At 37.5% G+C, this 22,646-nt stretch overlaps 2 protein-coding genes across 3 annotated transcripts in view; one reads left to right on the forward strand and one right to left on the reverse strand.

The window, feature by feature from the left end:
• Positions 1-3,691, reverse strand: part of Odr4 (odr-4 GPCR localization factor homolog) — a 28,271-nt gene extending 24,580 nt beyond the window's left edge. The window contains exons 1-2 of one of the 2 annotated variants that reach the window (XM_031384488.1): positions 3,548-3,691; positions 1,287-1,406 (exon numbers count right to left, since the gene is read on the reverse strand). In XM_031384488.1, the coding sequence (XP_031240348.1) occupies positions 1,287-1,385 (99 nt within the window). In that variant the 5' untranslated portion in view covers positions 1,386-1,406; positions 3,548-3,691. Of the gene's footprint in view, positions 1-1,286; positions 1,407-3,547 lie in introns of those variants that run through there. The other variant, XM_031384496.1, reaches the window with a different exon arrangement.
• A 12-nt stretch (positions 3,692-3,703) lies between these two features.
• Tpr (translocated promoter region, nuclear basket protein) overlaps positions 3,704-22,646 on the forward strand; it is a 57,258-nt gene continuing 38,315 nt past the window's right edge. Inside the window, exons 1-15 of the mRNA XM_031384480.1 lie at positions 3,704-3,867; positions 4,203-4,499; positions 5,846-5,950; positions 7,610-7,683; positions 11,513-11,609; positions 12,709-12,812; positions 12,984-13,148; positions 15,612-15,704; positions 16,472-16,552; positions 16,629-16,716; positions 17,917-18,057; positions 18,415-18,506; positions 19,247-19,444; positions 21,240-21,347; positions 22,212-22,438. Of these exons, the coding sequence (XP_031240340.1) occupies positions 3,846-3,867; positions 4,203-4,499; positions 5,846-5,950; positions 7,610-7,683; positions 11,513-11,609; positions 12,709-12,812; positions 12,984-13,148; positions 15,612-15,704; positions 16,472-16,552; positions 16,629-16,716; positions 17,917-18,057; positions 18,415-18,506; positions 19,247-19,444; positions 21,240-21,347; positions 22,212-22,438 (1,892 nt within the window). The 5' untranslated portion in view covers positions 3,704-3,845. The remainder of the gene's footprint in view (positions 3,868-4,202; positions 4,500-5,845; positions 5,951-7,609; positions 7,684-11,512; positions 11,610-12,708; positions 12,813-12,983; positions 13,149-15,611; positions 15,705-16,471; positions 16,553-16,628; positions 16,717-17,916; positions 18,058-18,414; positions 18,507-19,246; positions 19,445-21,239; positions 21,348-22,211; positions 22,439-22,646) is intronic.

Genomic DNA, 22,646 nt, shown 5'->3' on the forward strand with positions numbered 1-22,646 from the left:
GCAGAAGGCCCTGGTATCAACCTTTTGTTTTTGAACTGAGTTTTACTATAGCCCAGGCTGAAAAAGAAAGAATGCATAAAATGAAGAGATAAAGATAGTATGGAGCTGGTTAAGGTGGTTCACATCTATAATGAGAGCAATAAGTTCAAAGCCAGTGTGGGCTTCGTCCCAAAATGCCTGCTTTGAGAGGTACTGAGTGAGGCAGGCAAGCCTGGGAGGTAGCTTAGCCTGGGACCCTATTTCGCTTAGGTCACCTGTCCCCTTTTATAATATACTTTGTAGCCTAGACACTTAACCTGCAAGAACCCAGCACAAACACCTCTCTCCTAGCAGCCTCAACCCCTCAGGCTCCTCTCCACATCAAGCTACATATTTCTTCCATCTCTAAGCAACAATATAGATTTCCTTGTCCTTGGTAAGAATTACATTAGTCAGTTTCTATCAAAGTGTATTCCAACATATCTGGTAAGAAGAAAAGAAATGTCCAATGAGCCTAAGATGATTTTAAGTGCATGTACAGTTAGATATACTATCCATCAAGTGACCATTTCAGAAAAAAAATCTTATACCTATGCATTAAATTGAATTTATCAGGTGGATTATGGGGAAGGACATATACATTGGGGAAAATGAATATCAGACTTTATCTAACTTAGCAACCAAAGACACCCACTCAACCTACATTCTTAGAGGCCAGAATGCCTATCTTTTGAACCCCATAAAACTAAGCCATAAACATAATTTGGGCACTTACCACCCTCATGTGGTCTACAGTGCATCTGAATTCCTGCTTTGCTCCTTACAAAGTTATCTTGCCACATTTGCAAATGTGAGTCCTTATTCTCATTTATTTGGATAAGAGGCCAAGAACTTGGAAAGAACTGATCCTGACTTTGACCACTCTGACAACCACCAGTAACATGGGGGATGAAACTTAGGCCGTTATTTATGTATGTTGGGCAACTACCAACTAAGGTGTGGATCCAGTCCAAAATACAAAGAAAGCAAACTGGGAATCATCTGGTCAGGGAAAGCTTAAATTGTGCCTTTTTGACATTATAAATTACTTTCAAAGTATCAAAGGGAAAAATAATCATACTTATCTAAGCTTTGGCCAGGTTTCCTACTCTTTCAAATGTTAACTCAAAGATCCACTTTAGGTTAATTTCTTAAGATTATGTTCCTTCCACATCACAACTTTGAATTTACTAGTAAATGGTATCTTTAATTGAAGCTAATGAGGAATTTGTTCTTATCAACTTGCAGAGTAGCAGACATATATATACCTGTCCTATCAAAAGACCAGAGACAAAAGGTTTTCCCTGGAGGTTGATGCTTGAAAGATACTGGCCAACAGTCTCTTCTACAATGTAGGTTCTTCCCATATTGACAGCCAATTCAACAGCCTAAATGACAAGAAATAAAAGTTAGCATTTTGGAGGGAAAAGCGATTTTTGATGTTTTAGCATTAGTGGATAGTCACTAGAACAACAAAAAAAAAGTGGCCCATTCCCACAACTGCCCTATATCTTGCAGTGACCGTGCACTCAATAGGGCATTCTTTTTTTGTACAACTGAAATGTAGCTTTGGAATTTTTTTTTTTAAAGATTTATTTTATTTATTTTTTATTTATGTGAGTACACTGTAGCTGTCTTCAGACACACCAGAAGAGATCTCATTACAGATGGTTGTGAGCCACCATGTGGTTGCTGAGAATTGAATTCAGGACTTCTGAAAGAGCAATCAGTGGTCTTAATCGCTGAGCCATCTCTCCAGCTCCCAGCTTTGGAATTCTTAGTACAGAGCTATAAGAAACAACTCCCTTGGGGCCAGAACAATGGCTTAATGATTAGGAGTGCTTGCTGTTTTTCCATAGAGCTTGAGTTCAGTTCTCAGCATCTAAGTCCAGTGGTGCACAAATGCCTTTAGCTGCAGCTCCAGGAAATCTGACTCCCACTTCTCAAGTCAGCACATATGTAGATAGACACACCAAACGATAATAAATCCAAAAATCCTTTTAGAAGAGAAAGGAAGAAAGGAACAAGAGTCTCAGCCAGATATGGTGGTGCAAGCCTGAAATTCCAGCTTCCCAGAGGCTGAAGCGGACTTGACACCTTGAGTTGGAGGCCAGCTAAAGCTATATAGTGAGTTATAGGACAATCTCATCTAAACAGTGAAACCCCGCCTCGAAAGACACAGGAAGAAAACAAAACAAAACAACAAACATCATAGTTACCAATTAGCCATGAGAAAGCAAAGTTGTTTCTCACTCTTGGGATAAGGAAATAAATAAGACCATTAATCAACGCATCTAATTTCTTATTTTAGATCTACTCCTTAGATGCATTCTTTATGACAATTTATTGGGGAATTTCAATATCTTGTTTCTAAAATATGAAAGCTGAATTTCTGATTAGTTCATTAAGAGGAAAGAGACTCAAATTTGTTTATCAAAAATCTACTGTAAAATGACTGTTTTCTGCAAATTGTGTAAGGTGGGAAGGCACAAACATGAGTCGTATGGTTGCTGCCATGAGACAACTCCTAATAACAGCCACTTAGGTAAACAGTAATCCAATGATAATTCTCTATATAGCTTCCATTCTACATGGGGCATTCTCCTACTGCACACGTATTGATAGTTAATACAAATTCCTGCAAGGTAAGCACTATTATTGTCATCTGTTTTATACATAGAGAAATCAAACAGAAATGTTAAATAACTCCTCCAAATGACTAAATTAGTGAGTGAGAAAGGTGAGATTTAAGTTCTCTCCATCTGTTTTGCTCACACTGGTAATGATACTCAGTCCTTCAACTAAATCCTTGCAAAGAAGATCTTCTGTTTTCTTCTGCTTGTGAATGGAAACTAATATAATATCCCTACTAACTTAATCACTCCCACCCCCTTCATTAAGACAGAGCCTGACTACTACCACAGGCTGTCCTGGAATGATAACCCTCCCACCTCTTAATCCCAGTAGCTGAGATCACAGGCCTGATCTTATTATATCCCATCAAGAGTCAACAAATTCTTCCAGAAAAGTAACCAGCCATGAAACAAAGTACATACTGATATGGCTGAATCCTGATCTGAAAGTAAACATAGTTCTGTTACTGTGGCAAAACGACGTGTCTCAATGAAACTGTCGTAAAATGTTTTCCTATTAAAAACGTCAACATCAGACATTTGTCTGCAATGTCATCAGTATAAACAACAAACGTCTTCTTTACTTCTTTCTGTTTAAAATAGTAACCAGACTACTTTAATTCGCATTAAATCATTCAGTACCTCACACCCACAAAAGCATGAAGGTACGAGGTTTGACACAGGCTAATCTCCTCAGAACAGGCCTTGGGTGTGCACCAGAGTGACTGTCCCATATGTTCCCTATATCCTTTCTTTTCTCCCCCCTGAAAAGAAGCTGTTGGTGCCCGAGCACACACACATATTCCTCGGCCGACACATTTATTCTCAGAATGTGCACATTTGGCAAATAAGTTCCTCGAACTTTCAGCAAGAGAACTTAGGGTACAAGTAGCTACCTTCAAAGGCTAGGTGCCACTCAGGTCCCACGTCCACGGCCAATGATCTCATCAGAAAGCGACAGGAGACACTTCCTACTCCAAAAGAGGGTGGAGGCGCTAACGGGTGCACACTGATGACGCAAGCCGTCCCGCACTCATCTCCTCAGCTCTTCTACCAAAGCGAGTGAGGCCTGCACCCCGCCCCTTTCGGGCACCATTGAGATCGTGGCTGTAGCCCAAAGCCTTTCAAGACGCCCTGCCGTGATCTGTGCCCTCTAGTGGCTTGGTTTCTAGAAGTGACCACGGAGGAGTACCCATGACATCCCGAGGTTTTGACGGTAAGGTCGTCTTTCTCCTCGGGGAAGGACGAGGGTCGCTGAGAACTTGGGTAGCGCCACCGCGCGGACACTCCTCACAGCCATAGGAAGCGAGCCGGGGGCGGGGAGAAAGAAGTGGAAAGGGAGGTGCGGAGCTGAGCTCGCGGAAGCGGATGAGAAATACACTACATTTCCCAAGAGCCTTTGGGTCTGGAAACCGGTGAAACCATAAAAACTGGGGCCGAGGCTGCTGTGGACTCGCATTCCCGGCGTGCATAGCTACCGGCGGCTGCGTGCGCATCGAGGGCGCGGTGGCGCGGCTCTTGCTGCGTCTAACGCGGGACTCTCTTTCCCAGGGTCCCGCCGCGGGAGTCTCCGGCGGGCAGGCGCGCGGGAGACCTCGAGCGAGTCAGCGGACGGTGTGGCTCAGGCTTCTGGGTTCCGCGCTTCTCCTTGCTCCTTCGCTTCTCCTTCGGCCGCTGCCGCCACGACCCCGGCCGACATGGCGGCGGTGTTGCAGCAAGTGCTGGAGCGCCCGGAGCTGAACAAGCTGCCTAAGTCAACCCAGAACAAACTTGAGAAATTCCTAGCTGAACAGCAGTCCGAGATCGACTGCCTGAAGGGGAGGCACGAGAAATTTAAGGTGGAGAGTGGTAAGTGAGAGGCTCTTCGAGCTCTCGTTTGGAGCTGTTGGCCCGCCCTTCCTCTTTGCATGCCTGCCCTCTTCCCTTGTGAGGTGTGCAGGTAGCATCTTCTCAGGCTCCATGTGCACTGCAGGCCTTCTCTTTTCTCCTCGCTGTGGGACTTTTTTAAAAAAATGGTGGGGTGGGAGGGGAATCCTCTCAGCTCTAAATCCGCCTTCGTTCATCTCGTTTTCCTTTTACTTTAGCGTGGTCTTAATTGGAAACTCCTAACCTGGGCCCAGCGACAGAAACTGTGGAGAATTTGGGGCAGTTTGCACCAGAATTTTAGGACTATGCAATCTCATCTAATGCTGTTTTGTTGTACTTTAAATGACAGTAATTCCCCCTATTTTTTACTTACTTGCATTTACAAACCTTTACCGTTTCACCCCTTCCGATGCCTTGTTCTTAGTGAGTATAGCACCCTGTGGCCTGATAATGAAGTAGATGGTCACAAAGATGAATTTGTATACCAAAACATAGCACTAGAAAAAGCAGTGAAATTGCACTAAATGAGTTGGAAATTCTCTTAGGACATTGAGATTTGATAGAAAATATATAATAAAAAGATCTGCTTGTAAGTATAAGAAAGATACGGACTTAGCTTGAATATCCTTGGAAGAAAGAAAATAGTAATTTAAAAAACAAATTTTTTCTTACATGTTTTGGTTTATCATTAATTGAGGGAATGGGGTCTGTATTAGATTAGAAAGTTCCACCTGGTATAATTTTTTCTTCAATAAAGTGTAGTTAGCTAGCAAAGTTGATAAGTAAAAATATCCAGTTATTTTTGTGACTCTAAGAAATTTGTATAATACACTGTATTGTGTTTATTAATTTACACACAGTCAATACTGAGTGATTTATATGTCCCCGCACTGGGATGAAGTAGACAAATGCAGTCCCTTTTTGTGGGAAGTCTGCAGGTTTATTTTTACAGAAATTTAAGTAAGTATCATTTAAATTATTTTTACACTAAACCTTTTAAAACAATCCACTTTTTAATCAACTGTTTTTTATGTATTAAATAACATATTTAAATGTTTATCAATCTCCTGAGGTCTGGAGAAAATACAAAGATAGGACATTGCCTGTCTAGATGAAATTAATTTATGACTCCTCTCTTAAGGAGTGTTTTTTGCTATATGCCAGTTGAGAATAATGGGAAGTCCTTTTCAGTGTTTAATCTGTTTATTGAGAGTACATTTTCCAATATTGTATCTTAAGTTTTGCAGTTAGTATTGGAAGAAATAAACATGCTTTGGAGGGCATGTGTGCATGGTGTTGTTCACAGTGCTTGGACTTGTCTTTTGTAGAACAGCAATACTTTGAGATAGAGAAGAGGCTGTCCCAGAGTCAAGAGAGGCTTGTTAATGAAACCCGGGAGTGTCAGAACTTGAGGCTGGAGCTTGAGAAGCTAAGTAAGTATTTGATTATATCTTTATAACTGTTCTTGGATGCCAGTTACACCTTTGAAAAATCACATAGGTGGGGAGCCTGCCCCTCCTGGAAACAGGCTTTCCAGGTAGCAAAGCCCTAAATGGGGCTACAAACAAGGTAAGAAACACCTGGCTCCCCTGCCTTCTGGCCTAGAGGCAGACTGATCATACTCTGGACTCCAAAATTGTATTGTTTACTGGAAAAACCTGTTTTTAGTTGTGGTGTGGCTCAACCATGGCACACACTTTGAATGTGAGAAGCTTTCTGCTTGAGTATTGTATGTAAACAGGCAGAGCAAGCAACCAATTAACAGGAAGTAACCATAGGATTAGTATTAAAAAAAAAAAAAAGAGTAAGAGTAAGTCAGAACAGATAGACATACAAGAAGTAGAAGGGAGGGACATTTGGTTTGAAGGACTTTTTTCTTTTTTTTTGAGATTTTTGAGAGAATGGCTCTGATTACTTCTTTTATTAGGTATATGTGAAGATAGGGGTGAATGTAGACAAAAAGGAGTTCCTTCTTAGGGTGGACAGTTGTACTTGAAGTGTGTATATTTGTGTTTACAATTACAGAAAATAGTAAATAAGAAAACAAAATAAACAATCTAGAGTAATGGGTTTTTTTCCCTTTTATAATGATACAGTTTTTAAAATCCTGTTAAATTACCTGTGCGTAGGAACTGGGGAGATGGCCCAAGTGATTAAGAGCACTTGCTGCTCTACAGGACCCAAGTTCAGTTCCTAGCTCCTACATCAAGTCACTGACAAGCCCACAACTTTCTAAAATTCAGCTCCCGGGCATCTAAAACCTTCTGATTCCCTTGACAACTTTCTAAAATTCCAGCTCCCGGGCATCTAAAGCCTTCTGATACCCTCAGGGACCTGTACACACATGGCTTCTGAACATAGGCACACACATGTGTGCACAAAAATAAAAATAAACCTTTTAAGATTGCCTATACATAATGTAGGGTTTACTTGTTTCCTCTTTGAAGCAAGGTCTACAAGGTTGACCTGAGGAGCCCAAACTCACTGTATAAACTAGGCTGTAGCTATCCTTGTAGCTACCCTGTCTTCCTAGTGCTGGGATTATAAGTATGAACATCTATGCCTGGCTTAGATGATTTCATGAAAGAAATTTTCAAATGTTTTTCTTATATATCTATGTATTCTAATGATTAGACTTATATACGGGAAGATAAACGTATCATGAATATAAGGCAGAGCACAAATATTTTTTCCTATGTGAAAGGCATGATTCTTAGTGATTAAAAAAATGGAACTGTAGATATTTAATATATTTAATATATAATGAATGCATTTTATGTAGTTCAAATTACATGATGTTTATTGGTCCTAACCTGCTTCCTTTATTTTATATAAATTTACCTAGAAAATAGAATTTAAAAATTGACATTGCCAATTTTACTACAAATCGGGACTAAAATATTAACATGTGATTGTAGCATACTTAAATCTTTTGGTCTGGAATATAATATCAGAATGTATTTGCAAATTTGTAATATGCAATTTGGTATAAACTCTAGTTCTTCATTTTAAAATTGTGTGATGGTAGTAGCTGGGTAAAAATACAAATTTTATGTTAACGTATCTCTGTTCATTACATCCCTTTTGTCTAGATAACCAAGTAAAAGTGTTAACTGAGAAAAACAAAGAACTGGAAACTGCTCAAGACCGTAATCTAGGCATTCAGGTAAATAAATTGATGGAAATTATGATACTTAAAAGTTTTCTGTTCTGCTTTTAGGTATTCAATACTAGTCAGTGGAAGATGAAACGTTCTACTAGAAGCTGCCAACAAATATATAGAAATGTGTACATACACATTCTCTCAGTTGGGTTTTTTATGTATTATCTATTGAATAGCAATGATAGCCCAGCATTCATGGTATTTTGATACACTTGGGAGCTGAGTCATTCTATACTGGAGACTGTTTCTTCAGAGGCATGATAAGAATAACAGATTACATGTGATAATAAGGATTGCTACTATGTCCTTTTAATAGAGGAGTGACACCCAGGCTTTCTTTAACCGTATAGAACTGTACTTTTAAAATTACATTTGATTTGAGACTCAGATTTGTTTTTCAGAACTATGTAAGAAAGACATGCTTTCAGATTCTTTATAGGAGCATAATATATCCAAAATATTTTGGTAAATTAATTTGCAAGGAATGTACAGTGCTTTGAGCCCTTTAAAATTTTTAATTTGTTGTTTAGGTTTTGTTTTCTTTGCCTCGGAATTAAAAGGAAACATTAGTTTTCAGAAAACTCAAAATACATGTTTATATGTGGAGCAATAACAGCATTTTCTTGGGTGAGGTGGGTTTACAAATTAATATAGGCTTTAATACAAGGTCCTGATCCATTCTAAGTTTGATGAAACCGGAACAGAGTGAAGTCTATAACCCAGAAGAACTGTGGACACACAAGTAGATACAATTTAACAAAACAAAACTGGTGAGAGGAGAGCTAGAAAATGATGTGTTTAACTGCCTTGTAGGCCAGTTTTCTGTTAGACCATGTAATAAAACATAGAACATACTTGTTTATATAAACATAGAGGTTTATTTCCATTGACAATTTTTGAATTTTCTGTTCAAGATCAGTGTGCTGTGTTGTTTTGGGCCAATGGCAAGCCACACACCATGGTAGGGAGAACTTGGTGGAGGAAACTTCACCTCAGAATAGGATGCAAAAAACATTTAGCAGAGGGTCTGGTGTCCACTGTTTTCTTCTAAGGCACACCCTCAGTGACGTAAAAAACCTTATGATGTTACTATCACTTAGCAATATTGCCACAGACTAGAACCCAAACTACAGTCCTTAGGTGGCCATTTGTGAAGCAGCTGGCTTCTATTGAAAATAATAAGTAAATAATCCCATTTGTGAAAACATTCTTAGGTGTATTTTAGAAGTTAATGTTTTATAAGGACAGTAGAGAACAAAATATTGAAATTGTTCTAATGAATAATGGTGTTGCTTAGAAATACAAAATACAACAGACTGAATATGGAGCACCATCAACAGAAAACTGGCTTGGTGGTGGTGGGTTTGGTTTTGTTTCTTAATCTATTTATTTCTTTTTCTTGGAACTATAAAACTGGAAGGCAGCAGGGGTAAAACTGTTAGCCTTTGAAGTTGACAATGGTCTTTTTAGAAATCACACCAAATGTTTAAGCCATAAGAACAAAAATAATTATGACCATAGCAAACAGAGGACCTTGTGTGCTGCAAATGAAATAAAGCAAAACAGTACCTGCCAGGAATAGGGGGCTAGGGAATATCTGTAAGCCACTTACTGATAAAGGCCTAATATCCAAGTTTTATAAAGAAGTTGTAGTAGAGATGAATAATTTTCTTTGAAAATGGACAAAAGACTTGACTTATTTTCAAAGACAGAAGTGATCAGGTATATAAAGAGGTCTCATTAATTATAAAAAAGTAAGAAAAATATATGAATACACAGTTTGGTATAACACGTGGTTGTTATCAAAGATGTTGGCAGGAATACAGAGAAAAGGGAACAGTTCTTATTTATTGCTGATTGTACATTGCTGATTTATGTGTAGCTTGATACAACCAATGTGAAAAACAATATAGAGGTTCATAAACTAAATGTAGAACTACCCTATAACCAATGTGAAAAACAATATAGAGGTTCATAAACTAAATATAGAACTACCCTATAACCTAGCAGACCTTCTCCTGAGTATAATATTCAGAGGAGTCTCTACATTATAAAGGGAGGCATACTCATCATTGCTGCATGAGTCAAAGTAGCCAAAAGTTTGAAAACAACCTGTAGTTAGTCAAAGACAACTGGGTAAAGAAAATCTGCTGTATGTACACACAGTATAATATTTGGTCTTTAAAAAGAATGTTATGTGCCACAAAATATAGAGCATATGTAAATAAGCCATTTACAGAAATGATATGACTTATCTAGAGTCATCAAAGAAATTAGTCAGATATATGGAGACAGATCAAGCTGATTGGTGAGATGAAGGAAATGCAGGTTGAAGGAACATATATGTAAAATGAAGAAGTCTCAGAATTAAATGTATATGAGGGTTCTAGTTAATAAAATTGTATTGTGTTAAAGCTTGGTGAAATAGATTTTTTAGCCACTCTGATAAAACAGATGAGATTCATTCACTTAACTATAATGATGATTTGGTATGGTTTTATCTATATATGTTATACACTTTATATATATATATATATATATATATATATACAAACAGTTTTGTTTAAAAGAGGTTTTCTAAGGTCTTAGAGTGAGGCTGTGGAGATGGCTCAGCACTTAAATCACATACGTCAGACTTGAGAACCAGAGTTTGAGTCCCTAGAACCCACAAGTGCTTGGTGGATATGGCTGCCATTTTTTAATTTCAGGGCAGGAAGTACTAAGATCCCCTGGACTAGACTATAAAGATAACATGGACTTGCTGTCCCAGTGAACTCCAGGTTCAGTTGAAACATTACCTCAATGAATAGAGACCATGCCAGGCACTTGGGAGGCAGAGACAAGTGGGGTTCTGAGTTCCAGGACAGCCTGGTCTACAGAGTGAGTTCCAGGACAGCCTGGGCTACAGAATGAGTTCCAGGACAGCCTGGTCTACAGAGTGAGTTCCAGGACAGCATGGGCTACAGAGTGAGTTCCAGGACAGCATGGGCTACAGAGTGAGTTCCAGGACAGCATGGGCTACAAAGAGAAACCCTGTCTCCAGGATAAAAAAAAAGAATTAGCAACAGGGTCTTTGTTCCCTGTTGGAACAATGACTATGGCCCTTGTTTTGTTTTGAAGGTGGTCTTAATCTTTTTGAGTTAGAGTCTCAGTTTCTAAGTAAATCTTTTTTAAAAATGTTAGAGATAGAGGCAAAGGAAATAAGTAAAAATGATTATAGGTACATAAATGTTTCTCAGCTTGTAACAGAAAATGTAAAACTTTACATTTGAAGTTTAACATTCTCTACATAAAAATATGCATATGAGTCATTAAGTTTGTTTATATTATATGACTGCTTTCAGGTGGTATGGAAACTGTTACAAGAAAAATACATGCAAAAGAAGTATGTGATAAGTAATGAATTAGTGCACAAAATGTAGTAATGGGAAAATGCAGATTAAAGCAATAGTAAGATAATTGTGTTTCATATCCATGTGAAGCTCTCAAGAAGTAATTTGAACCCAAACACAAATGTGTGATAGTTCCCACGGTTGGTTTTTGAAGACATACAAATTTATCTACTACATACCTAAATATAAAGGCTATATAAATAGTTGAGACACTTCCGTGTAATGAGTGACATGCATTCATAAACCTAGGAAAAATGAGTTTAAAACTCAGAAATAGAGGTGTTATGATTAGGAATTTTAATTTGTTGATACCTAAGTTATAAGGAAAGAAAGCATTTTTTTTTTAAAGTAGCTGCTAATGTTAGTTGAATTGATAATTCAAGTACCTGTATTGATTGTTTAACTTATGTTCTTGAACTTGGTGTTTCTTGATATGACAGAGCCAGTTTACAAGAGCAAAGGAAGAGTTAGAGGCTGAAAAAAGAGATTTAATCAGAACCAATGAGAGGTTATCTCAGGAAGTTGAATATTTAACAGGTATGAAAAAATATTTGTGCCTTTAACTGCATTCTGTTATTGTTGGTGCTAGGAGTTACTTTTGATGTTATATTTCTTTGTTCTGTTTCTTTAGTATTGAAGTTCAGTTTAAAAATACTGTTGCTCCTTCCATGTAAATATCTCTAGCCATTATTAAGACATTGGCCAGGCATCATGTCACCTGTTTTTAAATCCTAGTACTCAGGATTCGGTGGCAAGCAGATCTGAGTTCAAGGCCAGCCTATTCTACATAGTTTTAGGGCAGCCTGGGCTATATAGAGAAACCCTATGTTGAAAATAAGTAAAAGAATTAATCAAACTAGAGAATAGGCAGCTTACGTGACAGCACACTGAAAAAAACACCCTCCCTCAGCATTCTTAACTGCTAGTAAGTACTTCAGGGAGCTGTGAGCCTCGTGGGCCCCACCCCCTCCATGATGTGATTGGCAGGCCCAGTCTCTTGCAAGTGTGGCCTAGGTAGCAATGTTCATGTTGCAGTGAGTTCATGAATGGGAGCAACTATAATTAAATTTAGTAGACCATGAAAAGAAGCCACAAGGTTGGCAGAGGTCAGAGTATAGACTCACTGTGAAGAAAGCTATTAGCAGGAAAAGGAAAGAGATACGGGGAACACAGGACAGAAACTAGTAAAGTTCATTTAGCGGGTGTACTTTTCTATAGATAGGAAGAGCATTCACATGTTTATGTTGTGGGGTAATGCTCAGCTTGGAACTTGACTTTTAGAAGAGAGTGATTTCCAAGTGTTTGCTGACTGGCGATTAGCTAGCTGGTGGTAATTAGGATTAAATGAATTAGTTTCATAAAAACATGGTTATTGAAGGACAGAAAAATATTAAATGTGTACATTTTTAGTAGACAATTTTTATATTTCTCAGTACCTTTTAACTTAAATGGTTATAATAAAAAGGTTTTAAATAGAAGTTTAGTTTGTAATTATGACAAAAACAAGCTAAAATGCGGAGTTGAAAAGCACTTTGTGTTAAAGGTTTATATTTCTAATAATGTATTTTGTTACTTAGTTTCTGTGAGTGTTAGCTCATCATTACTTTCAAGTGCTCACTCTCATCCCCCTTCCTAGAGGATGTTAAACGTCTAAATGAAAAACTTAAAGAAAGCAATACAACAAAGGGTGAACTTCAGTTAAAGCTGGATGAACTTCAAGCTTCTGACGTTGCTGTGAAGGCAAGTAATAGTGATTCCCAGTAACTGCAGGCTCAAGTGCCTGAGGATCTATTTGTTACTGTATTTTGTGTTCTCTTAATAATCTAATTTCTATTCTGAAATAAAGATCCTGTGTTCCTGAGCTACATTTATTTAAAATAGTTAAATATTACTTTAAAATTTTCTTTTTAGTATCGAGAAAAACGCTTAGAACAAGAAAAGGAATTGCTACACAATCAGAATTCATGGCTGAACACAGAGTTGAAAACCAAAACTGATGAGCTATTGGCTCTAGGAAGAGAAAAAGGAAATGAAATTCTGGAACTTAAGTGTAATCTTGAAAACAAAAAAGAAGAGGTGAGTACTAAAATTACCTTGCTTGAGTTAGATGTGGCCTTTGTACATCAATCAGCAAGTGACAGTTATACCTCCTCAGTTACAAAACTTGCGTTGCATGTGACAGCAGAGCTCAACTTTAACCTAGAGGAATGTCTAGAGGATTTTGTAATGACATTCTATACCACCCACTCTAATAATAAACTTTTCTTTCTAAAGATACACTTCAGAAGTAGCCCCGTTTTTGTGAATTATGTTCAAACACATTTTTCTCTATTTCTGACTTACAGTACTCTGTTAATTTATATAATGACAGTGGAAATTTAAAGTACAAGGACAGCCTCAGGCTAATGAACTCCTGTTTATTTAATTTCCTTTTTTGTCAATTTGGAGAGACAATAAACTCAGAGCCTTTGCTCTTCTGTTACTATAGTGATATAAGGTCAGTTGAATGGTCTGGTTTTTTTCTTGTTATTCTTACGGAAGTGAAACATTTGGTGCACTGAGCAGTTGCATGCAAACATTAAGAGAATGCAGTACATGATTACTATGATAATTCCAAAAGATGAAAGTAATGTTTCATGACAAGGTCATTTAAAGTTAAATAAAGAAATGAACATCAAGTAAAGGTTGACCTGTAAGAAGAGTCTCCCATGTTTTAACCTGTGTGCTGATTTCTTCCACTAGGCCTTGTAGTTTCCACAGTATCACCTATGTTTACCCTGGGGTATCAGGAGCTGCTCTTAAACACACTCTTCACTGTGTAGGTCAGAGTCCACAGTAATCATCTTACCTAAAGCAACTTTTGACTAGGAGTTTGAAAAATGTTTTTGGATCAGGATGAATCTTTTCAGTAGACTCAGTTACAGTAGTTAATGTTCAACAGATTTCTGATTGTAACCTAATTTATAATTGTGGCAAGGGAAGTAGTATTCTACAGAAGAACCATTTAAAAGCATGTGCACCTGCTGGAAAACAATAACAATGACAAATTTGTGATTGGAACAACAGTAGTAGCATTAAAATTTCTCAACAACACTAACCTTATTTTCCAATTATTGACACATTGAGTTGCCTGGGTAGGGTTGATTATTAATTCTTTCTTAGATAAAAATACATCCTAAGGGCCCAAACAAGATAATTCTCTGTGGAATCCTTATTCAATACTGGATGACTAATATGGAAGCATTTTTAGTATCAACCTTGTGTGCTAATATTGATTGTGTGGCTTTATGCTAATGGCAGTAGAATTAGAATTAAAAGTTTATCTATTTATGGTTAAAATTGTCTTTCACTTGAGTTTTCTTCAATTTTTGGACATAATTTAACTGAACTGTTGCCTATAGTTTTTGCCAGTTTGAAATTTTAACAAGGAATTTGAGTGAATCTAAAAACCTAAAACCTCTGTAAAAGCCTAAAGCCTGTCTAAAGGTCCAAGAATGTAATTTGAACGAATGGGTACTCATTTGGAATATCTGTTTGTCATGGGGTAAACTAGAGTATCTCTAAGACCACACAGGGATTTGTATTTGACATAGCATATCCAGTGTTCACCTAAGATGGCTGAAGATGGTATCAATTATAAAATCTTGTTATGAATGAACAGAGATAAGGCCTATAGAAAGAGGAAGAAGAACAAAGGTTTTGTGGCAGAGAATTCTTGTTGCATAATCTCCACGGCCAAAATGTTGTTTACTTCTGGGGAGGATGGCTCCTGATGAGGCTTACTTTGAGGGTATGTAGTGGGCACACTCCCAGATTCTGGAACAGCTCTCTTAAGAGAGGCCCTGCAATTTTTCCACAGTGTAGGTGGTAAGGAACTTGGTATGGACTTCCAACAAGGTTCAGGAGTCTTCTCTGAGATGATATTCAAGAGACTGTCCAGGTCATACACTGTGAAAGGACTGGCTGCCATCATGAGGTGATGGATTGTGTTTGCCTTCTGTCACCAGATACAGTAGTCTGGTCTTAATATTATCTGAAACTTGTACTTTTATAAAACTTGTACTTACTACTCTTTTCAGTGGCTTTCCTCAAAGGTCAACCATCTTGAGTTATGTGCACTATCTGAACTAGAGGTGGTCTTTCTTCTGATGCTGGGGACCAAGCACTCTTGGTGGCATTGCCTGTGTGAAGCTAGAGCACTGTCTTACAGTGTGCAGTCAAGGGCCTTTTCTGGCCCCTCTGCTCTTTCTGAGATTGTTGTAGGTAGACTTCAGATTCCACTGGGCTTTTAAACTACGTACTCGATAGACACCGGACAGCAGGAATATTGTGGAGGCTGGAATGTATGCTAAAGGAGTTTTACCACATTGTGTGCTAATGACAGAGGAATAAGGTGTAATTAATCATAACCACATTTTCTTAGTTATGCCTGTGTATTATAAATTTCCCTTATTTGGAGAGGATGTATTTTACTTTTGACAGTATAAACTTCATGTCAAATGATCTCAGTTGTTAGGACTCTTTCCCATTTGTTTATAGGTTTTGAGACTGGAAGAACAGATGAATGGCTTGAAAACATCAAACGAACATCTTCAGAAACATGTAGAGGATTTGTTGACAAAGTTAAAAGAGGTATATGATGACCACTTAAAAATATTTTTGTTTTGATTTTGTTGTTGTTGTGGTTTGGTTTAGTTTGATCTCCCAGTGTAGCAAGGATAGCCTTGAACTCTTAAACCTCCTGTTTCCACCTGCAGAGTTCTGGGATTAGAGGTGTACTCCCATCACACTGCTTTTTATACAGTGCTGGGGTCAGCACAGTAGTCAAGATTCTACCAATGGAGCTATGTGCCAATCCTTAAAATAAGTTTCACTTAGAAAATTATGAAAGCATTTATATTTGCTATTTGACAATATTGACAAATATTTTTGGTTTTTGTTATTTTTAGATAATATCTTACTATGTTTTCCAGAATGGACTGGCCCCATTTCTATAGCCCTCAAGCTGGCTTCAAATTCCTCCTCCTTGTCAGTTCATTAATGATAGGATTGTAAGCCTGTACTCTCATACCTGTGTGAGACCATGCTCTCATCTTTCTCCAACACCCATAAAACCACCAGAATAGCTCCAAACGTTTCCTAGGTGAGAGAGTCAGAGATAGCAGTCAACGTGCTGTAGAGTAAGGACTAGGTACAGAACCTGTGCATTCATTTTCATTTTATTATTTTTGCTTGAAAAGTACTATTTGATTCTCAAAGTAATTTACTATCAGAAATCAGTTTCATTTATAGTCTTCACAAAATGAACTTTGTGTCTTAATGTTTCATAAATACCTTAAATGTTCAAGCTGTCCTTGCTAGTATACACATATAAAATTGAGCTTTTACTTTGTTTTTAGGCCAAAGAACAGCAGGCCAGCATGGAAGAGAAATTCCACAATGAATTAAATGCTCACATCAAGCTCTCTAATCTATACAAGGTAAGTCCTCCAGTGCACACAGTAGTGTCCTGGTATTGGATTCTGGACTGGTGGTGACTTTATGATTGCCTTTTAGAGCGCTGCTGATGACTCAGAGGCAAAGAGTAATGAACTAACTCGGGCAGTGGACGAGCTGCACAGACTGCTCAAAGAAGCTGGAGAAGGTAGGACGGAGATTGTGATGAGGTGGTTTTGTACATTTCTTCAAATTTGATTCCAATTTCTTCAAACCTGATTTAATTTAAAATAGAGATGGGCTTTAACCAGGACAAAATTTCATGTAGAAGAAAGAGCCTAAGCTAGGAATATTGGAATTCTATTTTAAAGCAGGTAGTTTGAAAATAGAGATGCTAAGGTGGCGTTTTGTTTTCCTCCTCCATCTTAGACATCTTGGGTACTCTTACACTGTTGGTCTGTGTGCGAGTGTTTAGTCAGTCATCCATACAGAGTGGAAATGCTGTGTTAAATAGAAATCCGAATGTAATCTTAGATACTGACTTTCATCACATGACAAACCTCAGGTACTCCAAGTGACTGTTCATTCAAATTACATACCTGGACCTTCATCAGCTTTAGGCTTCTAGGTAGGTTGTAGGCTCTTAGATCCAGCAATGATTCTTTGCTGAAATTTCTAACTAGCAAAAGCTACAGTTTTGCAGTTAAATTGTGCCAAAATACTGAAGAAAACTCAAGGAAGATATCATTTTAAGCATATGTAGATAGACTTATATCTCAAGAATTGGCACCATAAATAGCAGTTACATGCTTTACACCCATCAAGAATACTTAAAGATCCTCAGTTCTCTGATTTAAAGTGGTCCAGGACTTGCTTGTAACCTGTACACATCTGCCTGTCTTTCTGAACTCACCTTTAGGTTATTTAAAGCAGTGTAAGTAGCTTTATTGTTTGGGGGATGGGGAGAAAATGGTCTGCATTTTCAGTACAGATACTTCTTTTTTTTCTGATTATTCTCAAGCCACAGCTGAATCTAAGAGATGGAACTAAGGATGAAAGGCTAACAGTGCTTAGGACCTTTATCTTAATGTTTTTTTATCTTTTCTATTCACTTTTTCTGTTTTAAACTAAAGGTCAAAATTGATTCCAAAGATGTACATAGTGGTCCTTCTCTGCTATTCATACTCTCTTGTGGTTTCATTGGTGAGAAGTATTAAAAAGAGACTCAACTAGACTCATCAGACTGAAACACTTAAAGGCTGACAAGTAGAGCCAAGCTTTGAGTGTCCACTCAAGTGTAGCCTCTAGAGTTTAATGTTGTCTCCAGAAGGAAAGATTCTTACTGTTTAGTTAGTAAACTGTAATATTTTAATGATGGTTTCAATATTCTGTCTTTTAAAATGTTTAGCCAACAAAACAATACAAGATCATCTTCTACAATTGGAAGAATCTAAAGATCAGATGGAAAAAGAAATGCTTGAGAAAATAGGAAAATTGGAGAAGGAATTGGAGAACGCAAATGACCTGCTTTCCGCTACAAAACGTAAAGGTGTGCCTAAGACACTTGCTCAGCCCTTGAGCTGCTTCAGCAGATCTGTGTGCTAGCTTAAGTTAAGAGAACAGCATTTCTGTGTATGCTGCAATGTAGAAAACTTATTATTTGAAAAAATAATACACTAAGTCTTTACAGCATCATCAGATATAAATACTATTTGATCATAATATTGTTAATTCCTAGAACAGTTATTTGTAATTGTGTAGTCACCATATTTGTGTTACATTTGAAATATAATTAGTAAAAAAAATATATTTAATGTCACTATTCCTTCACTTTAAATAATCATTAATGGCTTTAAGTTTTGCAATTTTGCAAAAAGGCAAAAAAAAAAAAATTGTGTTTGCACAGGAGCTATATTGTCTGAAGAAGAGCTTGCAGCCATGTCTCCTACTGCAGCAGCCGTAGCTAAAATTGTAAAGCCTGGCATGAAATTAACTGAGGTAAGAATAATACTAGATCATGTTTCATTATTACAGAAGGGCTCAGGGATCTCTGAAACCTATCTCCCCTTTCCCCAATTTATCTAATTATCTGATAATTAGCAGGCAATTCTTTTAAGAGGTTTTCTTTGGCCAGTGAGGCACTTCCATGAGTAAAACATTTGAGCTGGCATTCTCATAAACTTATTTCTGTCCTCAAAACCTGTGTTGAGAGAAGCAGCTCACACAAGTTGTCATCTGACCTCCACATACACATTGGGGCATGCACCTGCACTCATAGATACATTTTTCACACACATACAATAATAAGTGTTTTAAAAATAAAAGGAGGGGGGTGCTGGGCCGAAGAGGTGCCTCAGTGGATGAAAGTATCTTCTGCTCTTTAGAGGTCCTGAGCACAGTTCCCAGTACCCACGTCCAGCAGTTCACAGCAGCCTTCCCCAACTCCAGGGCATCTGTCACCTTCTGGCTCCTCATTTACCTTCTCTCAAATGAACATAGTCTTGCTTCCCCATACATACACAGACACACACACACACACACACACACACATAATTAAAATAAATACGTCTAAACGAGAAATGAACTTTTAATATGTTTACTTTGTAATTATACGTGGCAAATAACAAATACTTCCTTTTATGTAAGTGGTAAGGGATGTTCATTATGAGCCCCTGTAGGCTACATACTCCTGTCGTTACACTTCAACTTAGTGAAAAGGCCACCTTTTCCGTTTCCAGCTGTATAATGCTTATGTGGAAACTCAGGATCAGTTGCTTTTGGAGAAACAAGAAAATAAAAGGATTAACAAGTATCTGGATGAGATAGTGAAAGAAGTGGAAGCCAAAGCACCAATTTTGAAACGCCAGCGTGAAGAGTATGAGCGTGCACAGAAAGCTGTGGCCAGTCTGTCTGCAAAGCTTGAGCAAGCTATGAAGGTTGGTTCCATTTCTGAACTTGAGCTTTAGACAGAGCTACTGAGGAAACCATCTTGCACTGGGTACTTTTTCATAACAGTTAACACGATTGAGAGGGGAACCTCCTGGACCACTCTTCAAATGTTCTCGTAGTTCATTAGAACATTGGCTAATTTAGCATAACCATTTTTTTCTCAGAGGGTTTTGATAAGCCTGTCTAGAAATCATAGTTTGATATTAGATCATAGATTTTTATATCAGTTCAAAATGTAGCCTGCCTTAGTATGCATTATTTTATAACAGCTCCTTTGCCATGTTAAAAGTTGCAAGTTCGTGAATACCTTTTTGCTGTTGGAGGGTATGTCTTACTTAATGATAGAAGAGAATTTATACTCTAATTTACCTTTATGGTATAGCTTTTTACAGAGAAATCTTGAAGATTTAAGAGAACTTTATTGAGGGAATGAACATAAATAAATGTATATCATGTGTTCTTAACTGATTTTTTTTTTCTTGGAATATATGAGTACATTGTATCCTTAAATCTTCTGTCATAATTTAGCAGCCACTGACATTCGGAAGTACCTAATGAAGTGTTTTGCATCAGAGTAACTTTACTCATTTTGCCCTAAGGGACTTTTGGCAGTCTAACAAATTAACTTTGTATTTCTATTTTCAGAGAAGTCTCTTGGGATCAATTAGATCTTTTAGTTTTTCTTTTAATAGGATATTGCCTTGATCTTCTTGGTATGCGAAGTGCACGTGCATCGTTAAATGGCAGATAGACTTATCAAGTAAAGTAGCAGCTTTCGCCTTACAAAACAGTTTGTTCCTTCACTGTCATACAATAATAGTAGAAGGGCTTAACGGTCATTTCTGTATTTTTTTTTAATAACTGGCAGTTTCTATCTGCAACATGAATCATGTGTTTTCTAGTGTAAATCTTCAGCTCTTATTTTTCGGGTTCTAATTGCAACCTAATTGCATCTACTTTGCATCTTAATTCACCTTGTTTTGTACTTAGTAGGTTTATAAGTGCTGTCTTTTGTGACTATTTCTGTACCTCTATTTTCACGTTTCCTCTTGCACTATGCATAGCTTTTATTTTAAGATTTATTTTATTTATATGAGTACATGGACGGTAGCTGTCTTCAGACACAACAAAAGAGGGCATCAGATCTCATTACAGGTGGTTGTGAGCCACCATGCGGTTGCTGGGAATTGAACTTAACCTTTGAAAGAACAGTCAGTGCTCTTAACTTCTGAGCCATCTCTCTAGCCCTATGCATAGCTTCTTAAAGGTGTATGAACTACCAAGATATATTTAAAAGTATGTGAAAATAACTATGAACCTAAATATGCATAAATTGGAAATAGAACACAGATTTCCCTTTAATCCATCTGATCTTATGCTGATGGGAGGGTTCTCAGAGCTCCACCTCAAACTACTGATGCTGTAATAGGAAACTGCAGAGCCTTTGCTCACCTACTCAGTGGCTACTGTTTTGGTTTCTGCTGCTTTGCAAATTACGTCATACTTCTAATCAAGTCTTCTGTGTCTTACTCAGCATATGTAATTTTGACATCTCAAGTGTTTGGTCTAACCATACTATAGATCATACTATAGATCCTTCTGATCCTGAAGATTCTGGGGTTATTTGCTAATGCACTGTGAATTTGATACTTATTTGCAAAGTTGTATTTGACAACTTGTTAAGGGTAGAAAATGCTTAATTGTCATATGGTATATAATATTTCTATTGTTACTATATATACTCGGTGACACTGAATTTTCCCTTGCATTTATATTTTAAAGGAGATTCAGCGATTGCAGGAGGATACTGATAAAGCCAACAAACATTCATCAGTCCTTGAAAGGGACAATCAGAGAATGGAAATACAAATAAAAGATCTTTCTCAACAGGTTAGAACGTTTTGTGTGATTTCCAGGTTTCTTTGATGCTTGAGTCTACATCTTAAGGTCTGAGGAAGTACCTTGTAGGAAGGGTGTCGGGATTCTAGTCCTGTGGTAGGAATGCTCTAGTACTTACAGTCTTGTCATTGTCTTCTCACAGATTTTTGATTGATTTTCACATTGTTGGTGACATTTGTAATTAGTGCACAAAGAGTTGAAGCGTTTTGTTGTTGTTTCCCATCTCCCATCTTGCCAGCCTGCTGTGTCCCAGTGTGTGGCCAGGGTTAGCAAGTTGGCATGTATATATCTCATGCCATTATCATTATCGTATCAGTAAGTGCATATCTAAACGTATACGTGTGGTTTTGCTAAAATTAGACTATATTGTGCATTACTCACTATTTCTTGAGAAGGGGACTTGTTCATACTTCACCCCTTCCTCCTCTTCCTGGGTTCTGGGGTTCCAGGTACACACCTCCATGTCTGCTTTTCCTCTACCCTACCATAGAAAACAAGCACTAAATAAGTTACTTGTGGTTTTGTGTTAAAAAAGTAGCCATGATTCTGAAATTATACTTTTCTACTTTAAGTAAGTTTTCTTTACACTAAAAATAACTATTGCATTAAAATTTTTTCTTAGTTTTTTTTTTTTTACATTAAAGTGATAGATTTTGATGTTTTATTTTTAAGACACGATATATTAGCATTGATCAGGGGGTGGTTTTTTTGTTTTTTGTTTTGTTTTTTTTGTTTGTTTGTTTTTGTTTTTTGGGTTTTTTGTCAATGATGTCATTTAAAATTTTTGTTTTTTCCAGATGTTCCTGTAACCAAAGCTAGTAATACTATTTCATAACATTAAATTTTTGTTTCTAGATTAGAGTGCTCTTGATGGAACTTGAAGAAGCAAGGGGTAATCATGTAATTCGGGATGAGGAGGTCAGCTCTGCTGACATAAGTAGTTCGTCTGAAGTAATTTCGCAGCATCTAGTATCTTACAGGAACATTGAAGAGCTTCAGCAGCAGAATCAGCGTCTGCTGTTTGCTCTTCGAGAACTTGGGGAAACCAGGGAACGAGAAGAACAAGAGACAACGTCCTCTAAGTAAGCAGCAATCATGGCACTGGGTTAAGCGATAGTTATTGGGCTTCGTGTGTCCTTAGAGGTGCTGCATACCGGAGGAATAGAGATTTAGAAAAACAATGCTGAGCAACAATACTATGGAATTATTTTTAATAAGGAGGTAAACTTGGCAGACTCCATTCATTTAAGTTTCAAGGAAGAAGTCTTCATGGAAAAGATGTCTGAGCAT

Source organism: Mastomys coucha, unplaced genomic scaffold (assembly GCF_008632895.1).
Source record: "Mastomys coucha isolate ucsf_1 unplaced genomic scaffold, UCSF_Mcou_1 pScaffold1, whole genome shotgun sequence".
Classification (NCBI taxonomy): Eukaryota; Metazoa; Chordata; class Mammalia; order Rodentia; family Muridae; genus Mastomys; species Mastomys coucha.